Source organism: Rhodnius prolixus, unplaced genomic scaffold, assembly GCF_049639745.1.
Source record: "Rhodnius prolixus isolate KJV_2025 unplaced genomic scaffold, Rpr scaffold_4, whole genome shotgun sequence".
NCBI classification, from domain to species: domain Eukaryota; kingdom Metazoa; phylum Arthropoda; class Insecta; order Hemiptera; family Reduviidae; genus Rhodnius; species Rhodnius prolixus.
Window position 1 is genome coordinate 46281201 of NW_027411614.1, and position 14616 is coordinate 46295816.

Here is a 14616-nt window from a genome sequence, read left to right on the forward strand (position 1 = left end):
GTTAGTCCTTAAGGCACTACTGAAAATATTACCGATTACTTTACTTTTTACTGCTATCCCTATGTTCCAGCAATTCTACCAAATAATCTCCAATCCATCACTGTTCCATAAAAAGTAATAGTTCGAAAAATTGAAAATCAAATTAATCAAATCTTTATCTCAGAACATTACTTGGCTCATATTACCACAAAAAGTGGTACCAAGTTTTTCAAAATTACTTTAAGGTGGGAAAAAAAGTGACCCAAATGTTGTGGTTGAATTAATTAATTGTCAAACCATTAATTTAGCCAATTAGATTCCGAATGAAATTTTAAAAAATAATGTATTAAAAAACTTAATCAATAATTAAATTTTTTTTTGTACCAATTTTCATCTCCACTAGAGCGATCTAGTGAAAAATAAAAATCGGTTAGACAGTGATGACTGTTACATCTTGAAGGTTGCACTGTAGCAGGTCCCTTTGTTGTGTATGTACGTTTGTGTATGCACTAGTGATGGGCAGAACGAGTCCGCGTTTGGAGTCGTTGGATTTGAATCAGTTCCAGGGTTGGAATCGATTCCAACAACTCGTTCACTGATTCCAGTCTGTACTTACCCTATGCATTAGTACAAATGTCACGCATTGTAATTAAATAAATAATTAAAAGTTAGCTTTTCCAGTTAATAACAAAACTATATTTCTTTAACACACATTAAGTAGTTCCCTAATTCCCAATTGATCTGATAAATATAAAATTAACAACGTAACCAAATATTAACAAAAATAGGCTAGTCAAATATAAAAATTAAAGCAACTGCAGTTTTGTCGTTATCTAGCTTGACCACCGGAGTTAACTTGATTCAAGAAGAAAAACGCAAATGGGTAGGAAATTATTCCCATAAAAAAAAATTATAACCCTTCAAACAAAATGATAATTACTCATAAAGAAAGAAATATTTATTTACTATGAATTAATATCAAGCTTTTAAAATATCTTATTATTTTACAAAAAGAAAAAGCTGTGTGCCAAATCTTTAACTTAGCGGCTGGACGCTCTTTCTCTTATCTTCATTGGCGAAAGTTAAATCGTGTACATGTCATGACGACGATCAAAGTAATACTGAGCTAAAAAATAGTATTACCTAACTGCTTTACTTACTGCTGTATCCCTCCCACTCTATCACCTATTTCACAAACATTCGTCGATTGGAAGTAGGTTTTAGTTAAATATTTGTTTCATTTGAAAACAAAAAACATTATAACGCTTTCTCAAGATGTTTTTAAGTTTTAAAAATTTGTTTTTGTCCATTACTCTTGTAAAATACGAAGAATTTTAAATAAAATATAATATACAAACACAAATGATCTAGAATGCAGGTGGAGTCAGTCGGCGTTGTCATGGTGATGGAACCGTTTAACGACTCCGGTTCCAGCTCCAGCATTTTCTATTGGCTAGATTCAGTGAACGAAAAAATGGAACGAGTCCGGTTTCAAAAGGATTTAAATCACTCCGGATTTGACTCCACCAATTCCAGTGGATTTAACCAATGAAATTGCTGGTGTTGGGCCGGAGTCGTTAAACGGTTCCATCACCATGACAACGCCGACTGACTCCACCTGCACTCTAGATCATTCTGTGTTTGTATATTATATTTTATTCGAAATTCTTCGTATATTATAAGAGTAATGGACAAAAACAAATTTTTAAAAATTAAAAACATCTTGAGAAAGCGTTATAATGTTTTTTGTTTTCAAATGAAACGAATATTAAACTACAACCCATTTCCAATCGACGAATGTTTGTGAAGTAGGTGATAGAGTGGGAGGGATACAGCAGTAAGTAAACCAGTTAGGTAATACTATTTTTTAGCTCAGTATTACTTTGATCGTCGTAATAACATGTACACGATTTAACTTTCGCCAATGAAGATAAGAGAAAGAGCGTCCAGCCGCTAAGTTAAAGATTAAGCACACAGCATTTTCTATATGTAAAATAAAATATTAAATAATAAGTAAAGTAACTACAGCATTGCTTTTTAATTAATGAGATGGGTGTGCCTGGTGTTTCTTTGCAAGGTTCGCTATATTGGGTACGAAATTATTTTTCCTTCGACTCCCTGTCTTAGATCGACCCCTACTTTTGTTTAGAAATTAACAAAATAATAAAATGAATATTATTTTAGAATCGATATTCTAAAAAAACCTTGGAACTTATTTTATTCTTCAAGCATCAGTATTTAAGCTCGCCAGATTTTGTATTTTGGTGTGGATTCCTCTTACAAGTTGGAATGTGTCAGTGAACTTCTACATAGTAGCCTTAAGTGAGTTTTATTTTAGTGTAAACGACTACAGTATTAATTATTTTCATTTTAATTTGCCTCAATTTTTTGGGGCGGGGCGGAATCACTTTTTTTTAAAATAGGGATTTGAATCAACTCGTTCCACCATCGGACTCGTTCCAGTGGAACGAGTCCGCTCTAATAGCCCATCACTAGTATGCACATGGTCAAGTGCAGCTTCGCATAAAGATAACAAAGTCAGTTTAGGTTCCATGTTGAAGCCGCATTATTTCTCTAAGTAATTGTACATTAATTAGAAACTTATGTAAAATGACTTTTTTTAAAATAATACTTCTGAAGAATAGTTTTATAAAGTGTTCGTTAAGTTAAGAATCGAATCTACTTCGGCCAAGAAGACTAAAATGGGTTACGATATTCTCGTAAGTAGGTTTTCCAACCTTCTAATTTTTCTAAAGATTCGTAAAACTTATTCTCGCTTCTTATTTTATTTTTAAAAATATTTGATGGTAGATTATGCCTTTGAATGGTCCAGATTATTTTTAATTTCGATTGTTAAGAATAAAAAAAGTGCTCCAGTAAGTTATTCCGTTTCGATTATTCCTAACAACACTTCACACGATTTCGTTTTTGGTCAAGCGTGAGCAATCGCGGCACCCATCTTGCGGGATAGCTTTGTCATGTCCAAATGTTGATGCAAAATATTATGTACCCGTTCATTCGAGATGCCCACAGCACTAGCAATCTCACGCACCTTCACTCTTCTGTCATCCATCACCATATCATGGATTTTATCAATGATTTCTGGAGTAGTAACCTCAACAGGGCGTCCAGAACGTTCATCGAAGGTGCAGAGTCACCATAATGTTTATCAAGCTTCTCTTTAGTCTCCTGAGGCGATTTGCCTTTCTTAAAGTAGTGTTTAATCAACACACGAAATTCTTTTTCGTCCATTTTTTGAAAATCACTCGACTTCCTCGATTCAAACGAATGCCAAACACAAAGAAATAGACCGATCTGGCTGAAACTTGGTGTGTGTTCTTCCAAGAGATGCTACTAACTAGTGATGGGCTATTAGAGCGGACTCGTTCCACTGGAACGAGTCCGATGGTGGAACGAGTTGATTCAAATCCCTATTTTAAAAAAAAGTGATTCCGCCCCGCCCCAAAAAATTGAGGCAAATTAAAATGAAAATAATTAATACTGTAGTCGTTTACACTAAAATAAAACTCACTTAAGGCTACTATGTAGAAGTTCACTGACACATTCCAACTTGTAAGAGGAATCCACACCAAAATACAAAATCTGGCGAGCTTAAATACTGATGCTTGAAGAATAAAATAAGTTCCAAGGTTTTTTTAGAATATCGATTCTAAAATAATATTCATTTTATTATTTTGTTAATTTCTAAACAAAAGTAGGGGTCGATCTAAGACAGGGAGTCGAAGGAAAAATAATTTCGTACCCAATATAGCGAACCTTGCAAAGAAACACCAGGCACACCCATCTCGTTAATTAAAAAGCAATGCTGTAGTTACTTTACTTATTATTTAATATTTTATTTTACATATAGAAAATGCTGTGTGCTTAATCTTTAACTTAGCGGCTGGACGCTCTTTCTCTTATCTTCATTGGCGAAAGTTAAATCGTGTACATGTTATTACGACGATCAAAGTAATACTGAGCTAAAAAATAGTATTACCTAACTGGTTTACTTACTGCTGTATCCCTCCCACTCTATCACCTACTTCACAAACATTCGTCGATTGGAAATGGGTTGTAGTTTAATATTCGTTTCATTTGAAAACAAAAAACATTATAACGCTTTCTCAAGATGTTTTTAATTTTTAAAAATTTGTTTTTGTCCATTACTCTTATAATATACGAAGAATTTCGAATAAAATATAATATACAAACACAGAATGATCTAGAGTGCAGGTGGAGTCAGTCGGCGTTGTCATGGTGATGGAACCGTTTAACGACTCCGGCCCAACACCAGCAATTTCATTGGTTAAATCCACTGGAATTGGTGGAGTCAAATCCGGAGTGATTTAAATCCTTTTGAAACCGGACTCGTTCCATTTTTTCGTTCACTGAATCTAGCCAATAGAAAATGCTGGAGCTGGAACCGGAGTCGTTAAACGGTTCCATCACCATGACAACGCCGACTGACTCCACCTGCATTCTAGATCATTTGTGTTTGTATATTATATTTTATTTAAAATTCTTCGTATTTTACAAGAGTAATGGACAAAAACAAATTTTTAAAACTTAAAAACATCTTGAGAAAGCGTTATAATGTTTTTTGTTTTCAAATGAAACAAATATTTAACTAAAACCTACTTCCAATCGACGAATGTTTGTGAAATAGGTGATAGAGTGGGAGGGATACAGCAGTAAGTAAAGCAGTTAGGTAATACTATTTTTTAGCTCAGTATTACTTTGATCGTCGTCATGACATGTACACGATTTAACTTTCGCCAATGAAGATAAGAGAAAGAGCGTCCAGCCGCTAAGTTAAAGATTTGGCACACAGCTTTTTCTTTTTGTAAAATAATAAGATATTTTAAAAGCTTGATATTAATTCATAGTAAATAAATATTTCTTTCTTTATGAGTAATTATCATTTTGTTTGAAGGGTTATAATTTTTTTTTATGGGAATAATTTCCTACCCATTTGCGTTTTTCTTCTTGAATCAAGTTAACTCCGGTGGTCAAGCTAGATAACGACAAAACTGCAGTTGCTTTAATTTTTATATTTGACTAGCCTATTTTTGTTAATATTTGGTTACGTTGTTAATTTTATATTTATCAGATCAATTGGGAATTAGGGAACTACTTAATGTGTGTTAAAGAAATATAGTTTTGTTATTAACTGGAAAAGCTAACTTTTAATTATTTATTTAATTACAATGCGTGACATTTGTACAAATGCATAGGGTAAGTACAGACTGGAATCAGTGAACGAGTTGTTGGAATCGATTCCAACCCTGGAACTGATTCAAATCCAACGACTCCAAACGCGGACTCGTTCTGCCCATCACTACTACTAACTAAACATAACCTCGATACGCGCCAGTAGTGCTATCTCTCTGACTTTGCACGGACTTTTCAAACGACCCTCGTAGTTCAAGTTTAGATATGTTAGAAGTGCCAAAACTTTGTATAGTTCCTACAAGAGGGTGGTCCTCATGGTAGGAACCTAAATACATGTTCTACCATTCTTTTTTAAGATTTGCTTCTGATACATCGAAGTATCTTTTTTGGAGACTTTAGTTTTACTAATAAAATTAATAACTCTACTGCTAAGATTATTCAAATTTCAATCTCTCTTTCAGTTTTTTCTCTCTGTATCTTTTTCACTGAGCACTATTCGTGGTATTTAAAGAGTTTTGCACGCCTTATCTTGAAATAAAATGTGAAAATCTGGCCAATCTGGGCATACTCTACACTTCTTATATTGTATTAAATTTTTAAATTGTAACGGGACGTAAAAGAAGTTGAGTGATTGTTGATGTTAAACGGTTTTGTTTTTCTTGGAGGTTAAGTATCTTAGTGTCCTGCGCAAAGGAAAAAAAAGTAACTTTTGTGTACATTCTAGTATTTAAATTTAAGTTAACAATAACATGATTGGAGTTATGACTAAATATAAGTTAAGAAAGCGCAGTCAGTATAGTGAGTTTTAATTTAAACTCTTCCAAACGTCACTTATAGTAGACAAAAGTAATCAATACATACATACTAAAATGGTTATTTATTTTTTTATTTGGAAATGAGTTCTCCAATAATTTGGAAAATTAGATAAATAATTTTAGAAATAGAGAACAAAAAGAGAAAAGAGCAGAGAAAACATACTGTTCTCTCTGCCCCACAGGGGCAGGCGCACCGATGTGAAGCCCCCAGGAGTCGGCATGTAAGCCGGGCACAAGCCGCAAGGATATCCAGAGATACATCTACCGCTCACTTTCTCCAATACCAAGTAATAAGTTCATAAGGATCCACAATAATAGAGGGAAAAAGACACAGTTATACCAATAAATATTTGTTTTGGAAGGTACAAGGGGTGAGTGAGGTAAAACCAGATAAATTAAAGCTAATATTGCAAATATATTCCATCTTGTTTTATTGTTGTTCTCCATGTTTTGGCTTTGGTGTTAGATTCCAAATAGGTTTTTGTAAATAAACAAATCTATATTTCGACAAAAATAAGAAAAATGACTTTTTCTTTTTTCTCACTCCATACGTGAATTAATTTGAGTGTTCCCGTGTTTTAAAGTGGTATAATTGTGTAGTTTTTCAGAATTTGTGGATTCAATCTTGTTTTTGCACAAAATTATACTAATAAGCTTGCTATATATTATATGTATTCGACTTGTGTTCTTCATGATTGTTATCGATTTTAGGGTAATATGAAACAGCACATGCTCACCCATAAAATAAGGGATATGCCTCCACATTTATTCGAACAGAAGAATGGTGGAAGTGGGCCAATGTCGAGTCTAGGAGCAAACAGCAATAGTGTTGGACAAGTTGGACCACCTATTGGACCTAGTGCTGGTGGACAATCAGTGGCCGCACAAGTCAGCACGACCTCCCAGCAGATTGGCACTAATAGTGATGATCAACCATTGCAACCGCCAGCAATTAGTACACCACAACCTCTGCCAGCTACTGCTAAGGCAGCCTCAGCCACTGTAGCAGCAGCAGCATCTACAGCACAACAGACCTCTTCGGGCGCAGCGCTCGATCCAGCTGTGTCTCCGCATCATCTACCACCACAGCCGAGAAGTTGCATCAGTCCACCGCAGGTACCAAAACCTGAGATTGGCGTGAAACGATCACCACCTCAGGGCGATGTTACTTCAATGCCATTGCCGAAACGACAACCAAGTAAGATATACATTCTGTGTTTTGTTTTTTTTTACTAAATTGCCCGTCTAGTAATTTTTACTTCAATGGAAAAGTGAACAGAATTGTTCGATATATAATTTTTTGTTAAACATAAATAATCTACAGCCCACTGACTTCGGTTTTAACAACTGAAGCAACCCAAAAAAAAAAGGAGCTATGTTTTGTTACAAAAGTACTCTAATTAAGCCCTACTAGAATGAAATAAACCTATTATAGTTTCGAAACTATTTTGCGGATTTGATGAAATCCATTTTTGCAATGGGTTCGCAGTAAATCTATTAGATCTGGTGGTGAAATACCCCAGCCTAAGAACAAGCTTCGAAGGCTTGTTTCAGCTTCGTAGTACACATATGTGTATACTTTATTTCTATAATAACAGTAGTAGTAAAACTTGACTAGTTTCACATTCCGGAAAATTTTGTTTTAATTAATAATACAGTTTTTTTTATAATTTATTCAAATTTCAGAAATATGAAAAATTGATCAGAATTTGAGCGCCCTTTTAAATTACATCTTTAGTTATAATTTTCTTCAAAGTAATTTGATCTTCAATGAAGAAACAGATAGCCTAGTGTAAATTAATTGATCAAACGTGTTATAGATATAATTCAGGAAAATCACTATTAATCCTCCATTGAAGTAAACTTAAATTTTTAATTACTTATTATAAGCATTTCTTTTATTTTTTGCTAAATTTTCCATTTTAAGTTTTATTATTAGTGTTTCTGTTTACTTGAATTGATAAGTTCTAAACTTTTATTAGAATTTTAATTACTTAAAGAGTCAATGGTCTTGTCACCCAAGTTTTTATTAAATGACTACTACAGCTGTGTGTAGTTTTTTTTTTTTAAATAACTTAAGTTTCTAAGTAAAGTCGTCTCAAGAAGGAAGCCTTCAGTTTTGAATAACTCAAATATTGCTTAGTGTTAATCTAACTCCAATTTGTTAGTTTTAAATGCTTTTTGCTTTACTCACATTTTGCTTTAATATAACATTTGGTTTCCGAGAGTGTTTGCCCCAATGAGATAATCTCAATTTTTTAGATAGATTTTTTTTTTTTTTTTTGCTGTTATTATTACCCTACGGGACAAGGAGCATTCTCTTTTAGATTATTCATATTTTTGTGACGATTATACGTCAAACTATAAAAATAATTTATTCTCCTTCGCAATAGATTCCGTAAACTTACAATCCGGATCTCCTCCCTTAAAAAAAGAAGGTAAACTACTAAATTCTTTCAATCAACAAAGATTTTGCCCGTTGTTGATTGCTGTTATTTTCAGAGGCGCATCCAATTTATGTAGAGAATTTTGCTTGCATTTAAAATTAGATTCTGTTGCATTTCTTACAGATGATGGTGGTTACACATCCGTAACCACCTTCATCAGTTACTTAAGAAGATTTGCTTTCTATAGTGATTGAAACTTTTTAAGTGCATATCAGAATTCGCGACATAAACTTGATGTCTCAAATCTAGAAGAAGATCTAAAAAAGTCCCTGTGATACTGGTTATAACAAAGAAACATGCTAAGACGTATAAAGTCTTTTGTTAATGCCCACTGCTTCGGCGGATCCAACTTTTCTTATTTTTTTTCTTTTTAACTCTCTTTTCGTTCCCGTTTTGTAAAGAAACCAAAAAAAAAAAAAATACTGTGTGGTAGAGTGTGTCTAACAGCACGTGGGGTTGTGTGGTTTGCAGGCTTGCCCAAGCACTTGTGCCATGTATGCAATAAGAACTTCTCTTCGTCGTCTGCCCTCCAGATTCACATGCGCACCCACACGGGCGACAAACCTTTCCGGTGTTCCATCTGCCAAAAAGCGTTCACCACCAAGGGAAACCTCAAGGTACGTGTGTGTTGTCTTTTCAAAAAACAAAAAACAAATTTAAATCTATTACTTAAAAATAAAAAAAAACACACCGACTTCATTATTTAGTAAAATAGAATAGAAAACGGGTGACAAGACCTTGTCGTCACGTTAAGTTTTCGTAAGTTGAGTTTTTATTTATTTATTAGAAAACATATTTTATTCCCCCCAAACACATTGTTAATTAATAATTTATATTATTTTTGTTTATTTTGTTTGTTGTTGTTGGACAGGTTCACATGGGCACTCACATGTGGACCAACGGCGCATCGAGGCGGGGCAGGAGAATGTCTTTAGAGCTCCCACCACTGCCCAAGGATTCAGATTTCCTACACAGGAGGCCAGATCTTTTTTACCCATATCTTCCAGCGCCATTCCTTAACGGCATTCACCAAAAGGTACGTATGATTTTGGTTGATTACAAGAGAAGAACAATTATGCAAAAAGGGTATGTTCAAACCGATTCTACGAGGACTTTGTCTGAACAGAAAGTTCATTGCCACCAGAATAGGTGGTATTCCAACAATGTTTTAATATCTAAGTGATAGTCAGATTTCTTAAAATAGAACCAATTAATCTTAAAAATATTCTTTAATCAATTAAAAAGTTGTATTGGTAATCACGAAATCAGATGGCGGCTTAATTGTTTGCACGGGATTCTAGTTCTTGTTTGGCAAGAAGAGATTTTGGGGACATCTTTGTAAGGTTTCGGCCTAAAAGCGTGTCTTGGGTATTTACAAGAAGCCAAAAGCAATTTTCAATCTTTTCTATTATGTCAGTGCTTTCGCAAATATTTAAATAAATTGTAAAAGGACATAAAAGTGATTGGATTTCTGAAATTTTAAAAAGAAAAAGTTACTTTTTTAACCACACTTCATTGTTTTTGGTGACTGAATCATATTTTCAATAGGATAAAAATAATTAACGCCAGTTTCAGTCATAATAAACTTTATTATGCTGAGCTTTTCGCCCTAGGGACTAGGTCATCTTCAGGGCTAATTTACAATATACTATTTTACATCATTAAAGGGTTGGTGGACTGCATCCATCATGCAGTCTATGAACAGCCAAGACAGAAGTTATACCAACCCTCTAATGATGTAAAATAGTATATTGTAAATTAGCCCTGAAGATGACCCTAGTCCCTAGGTCTTTAAGCTCGGCATAATAAAGTTTGTCATGAATGAAACTGGCATTAATTTTTCATCCTATTGCTTTTTTAGTTTCTTTCATCCCACAATTATTATAGTTGAAGACACTAACATCAGTCTAGTTCCTAGAACCATCCTTACAAGGCTGATTTCATTAATCTACGAAGTCAGCCTAGTAAAGATGTCCCCACTCTTGAGATTAATAATTATTTTTTTATTTTTATTTTTTTTAATGATTTAAGGCGCGTCAACAGCTAAGGTTATTGGCGCCCGGAGCTTTTTTCAGTGCACTGCCGGCCTCCGGACAGTGTTCTCTCGTTACAGACAACACTGTCCATCACCGGACAGTGAGCTGTAAGAAGCTCTTCCTAGGAAGAGAAAATCTAAGGGTCAGCAACTGGATTCGAACCCGGGACCTCCGCGTAGGAGTCCAGTATGCTAACCTCATAGCTAATCCCTTCCCTAATAATTATTTTAAAAAATCTTGAGCAAAAATTGAAACTCTAAAAAGTAATTTTATTTGTTTTTATTTTACAGCTATCGGAGATGCCAATACCACCACAGGGGGCCGGAGGAGGTGGCAGCCTCGGGCACAATGGCATGATGAACTTTGGTGTATTCCATCATCATCATCATCATACGGAAATGAAAGGCGGCGGCGAGCCAAGATCACCAGAAAAGCCGACAATAGCGGCCACTCCGCCATCACTATGGGACCTACATTTCCACGATAGGAAATCTAGTGGTATTGGCGGATTGCACGGTGGGACGACCGGCGCTAATAACGATGAGGTAATGGTACCATCGTCGCCTCCGCTACCGCCTTCGTTGGCACCACCGCAAAGAGGTGAAGGTCTGGCCGCATGATACCAGTTCATTGCACACCATAAACCATAGCCAACATCTCCGTTGATCGTACCGCACATATCATTTCCAAAATGTACTACCGTTTCAAGTGACTATTGATTGAACCAAAACAAAAAACTTTGGGAGAGAATAAATTAGAGAGAAAAGAAATTTAAAACAAAAAAAAAATATATTATTAAGTATATTTAGGAGTTACTTCATTGCGTAGTGAACTTTTTGATTTAAAGATGATTAAAATGGTGATGTTCAAGTGTGGTGCAAGAATTTAATTAATTCCAAAAAAAGAAGAAGAAGAAGAGGTCTTTACAGCTAATTTTTTTTTTGTAGACATTTTGTTTTTATTCAATTTCTTTTAAGGCTACCGTTAAAAATAAATAAATACATATCTTGTCCAATTATTAATGTGATTATTAAATTATTAATAAACGAGAAGGGGAATAAATAAGGAGTGACGTAAGTAAATATTAGAAAACGCAAATATTTTAAATTTGAGTGCGGTGAAGCTGCTTGCAACGTTCCTATATCAAACTAGTCTTTTTTTTCTACTTGAAAAAAAAATTAATTAAACGGCGCAAATTAAAATGAAATTTTAAATCACTCAGTGATTTTTTTTATTTTTATTTTTTGGGAGGCATAAGAAATAATTATTGAGGAACAGGACTGAATTTAAATAATATGTTAATTATATATAAAATATAAATAAATATACATATATAAATAAATAATAATGATATTTAATAAAAATGTATATTAAAATTATTAATTAATAAACAATAAATGTCATTTATTAAAAAAATAATAATAATACTTTATACAATATTTATGTATTAATAAGAGAGAAAAAGAGACATAATACATGAAGTTCTTTTTAAAAAAAAATCTCTAATAATTAATAAATAAAAACAAACGGGGCATTGCATTAATTAAATAGACTTTTTTAATTAGCTTAAACAAAAAAAGAAAAACGTATTTTTAGTATTATTTATTTGAAAAAAAAAAATACTTTTTTTGCAGTTAAATGCAAAGAAAAAAAAATTTTAAAAAACTAAATGTGGGCTTTTTTCATTTTAATTTTTTTAATTTTGATAGGATTTTTTTTTTTTTAAGTTAATGATTTAAAATTAGAAAAAGTAAAAAAAGTGATACTTCAACATTTTTAATCACTGTGATAAAAAAAAAAAAGAGAGTAAAAAATGGGGATACAAATTTCAGTTTAAATTTTTGTGTATCTTAAATTGTCACATAGAATAAGAAATACGTAATACAAAAAAATCACCTAGTTGAAACAAACAAAATAATACTGTACTGTACCATTTTTTTTGTGTGATTTCTTAAAAAAAGAATCAAGAAAGTTGTGTCTACGATTTAATTTCATAACAACAGTATCGAATAAGCAAAGCATTCCTTAATTCTGAACGGTTATCCCCATATCATTCTTTATTGTTTTGGGGGGGGAAACGTTCCCTAAATTAATGAAACACTGATTTCGATTGATTTTTGTTTTTTTTTTACTACGTATCAGCTTCTCTAGGCATTTTTTTTTTTTAATGTGACTAAATACATTATTATTCTGATCATAAAATCCCCCCCCCCCCCAAAAAAATAGGATACAGAATTTTGTTGGGACATTTTTTTAGGTTTGACTAAAAAAAAATTCCTTTCTTTCCCAAGAAATTACAGTAAATTTACTTTAAATTCACGCCTTTTTTTTAAAAAAAATACTATTTATCTGATTTTTGGCTCGCTTTAGATTTAGATGAGTGTGGCAGTACGAATATATATATATATATATTTTTTTTTATAATGTAATTACGGTTAAACAAAAAAAAAAAAAACGTGGCATTTTCTTTGTTTTTATGTTTTAGGCCCAACGGTTTTTGAATTTGTAAATTTTGTACATTTATGTGTATATGAATATTTAAGGTAAAAACAAAAAATAAATATAGGAAAGCATTAAATAACTAAAAAAATAATAATTTTTTTTAAATTAAGTTTTGGTCCTTTATTGTATAAGATTGTAGTAAATATGAAAATATATATAAAATATAAATATCTTGTAGATTTATTGTAATGTCAAAGGAAAACAAAAAAAAACACAGAAAACGATAAAAACAACAATTGTACTATAATAATATTTACAAATTTAAAAAAATAAACTTGTATTATTAGTGTATAGTGAAAATTAATTATAAATTATACAAATGAAAAAAGAAAAAAAAGAAAAAAAAAAATTATGTGTAGTGGGTAAAATATGAAAACAAAAAAATAAACAAATTTTAAGTCGCACATGTATGCCTGCCTTTTAGAAATTTTCGTCAAATTTAAAACTTTTTTATTTTATATTATAAAAATACATAAATTTTGTTTATTTCTGTAAAAACAAATAAATATTCTTTTTTTTTCTGTAAACAAGAACAAAGAAAATCATACCTATTTGAAATGTGTGGCAAATTGTATGTCTATCCAAATATTTATTCGATGTTTATATTTAAATTTAAAAAAAATAAAATAAAATAAATAAAAAACTAAAAAAAAAAAAAACTATATGACATTAATATCGCAAGAGAAAATGTCTTTTAGTAATTGTTCGACATAATATTTTTTTTGAAAAGACTTGGGAAATACACCAGTAATCTTGGTTTAAATTTGTTTTTCTGTTGTAAGGCAAAAAGGAAAAGTTCATTCGAAATGTTGATATTGACTTATTTTTGTTAATTTATTAATTATTTTTGTCTAGGCCTAGTTTAACGAAGTTCCACACAACAATTAACCTAACCTAACCTAACCTAACCTACGTCTTCTTTCCATTTTGATCTCTGTCTACTTCATTTTTTGTTTAATTTCCGTCTGAATAATTGTTGTCCGGTTTTGTCTCTTCTTCCGTACCATTTGTGCTGCTTCAATTTGAAACGAATTTTTTTTTTAAATGATTTTAGGCGCGTCAACATCTAAGGTTATTGGCGCCCGGAGCTTTTTTTTTTCAGTGCACAGCCGGCCTCCGCGGACAGTGTTCTTTCGTTACAGGCAATACTGGGCTGTAAGAAGCTCCCTTGGAAGAGAAAATCTAAGGTTTAGCAGGTGGATTCGAACACGGGACCTCTCCGCGTGGGAGTCCAATACGAATAACTAATCCCTTTCTTTAAACGAACGAAATTTAATGAGTCTTCTCTTCTCTCTGTAGAGTTCTCCTTTCAACGATCCAGTTACTAAGGTAACTTTGTTATATGTACTCCTTTCGTTAATACGTTACTTTTCCTACACCTGAACTAGCTGCTTGGTGTTGATTTTTTTTCCTAAATTAATTATGAACAAAACAAAATATGTATAATTAAAACGCACTCAGAGATTACTCTTTTTTTTTTTTAAGGCAACCGCCATTATATACGATACGCAAGCATTTAAACTACTCCAAAAATATGTCTTTTCAAAAAAAAAAAAAAAATGTCGAGCTATAAAGTACGATATCACTGTTTGTTACCTGAGCATTTTTGTTTAATTATAAATTAAAAAAAAAAATAATAATTTTGTTTAAATTATTTTGTTT

General features: G+C 32.4%; 1 protein-coding gene across 5 annotated transcripts in view; it reads left to right on the top strand.

Moving 5' to 3' along the window:
* Nucleotides 1–13749, top strand: part of LOC141455579 (homeotic protein spalt-major-like) — a 234270-nt gene extending 220521 nt beyond the window's left edge. For 2 of the 5 annotated variants that reach the window (XM_074130719.1, XM_074130720.1), the window contains exons 4-8: nucleotides 6152–6256; nucleotides 6681–7167; nucleotides 8888–9033; nucleotides 9288–9452; nucleotides 10743–13749. In XM_074130719.1, coding sequence (XP_073986820.1) covers nucleotides 6152–6256; nucleotides 6681–7167; nucleotides 8888–9033; nucleotides 9288–9452; nucleotides 10743–11072 — 1233 coding nt within the window. In that variant the 3' untranslated portion in view covers nucleotides 11073–13749. The remainder of the gene's footprint in view (nucleotides 1–6151; nucleotides 6257–6680; nucleotides 7168–8887; nucleotides 9034–9287; nucleotides 9453–10742) is intronic. The other 3 variants (XM_074130722.1, XM_074130723.1, XM_074130724.1) reach the window with 2 other exon arrangements.
* Nucleotides 13750–14616: the final 867 nt, after the last annotated feature.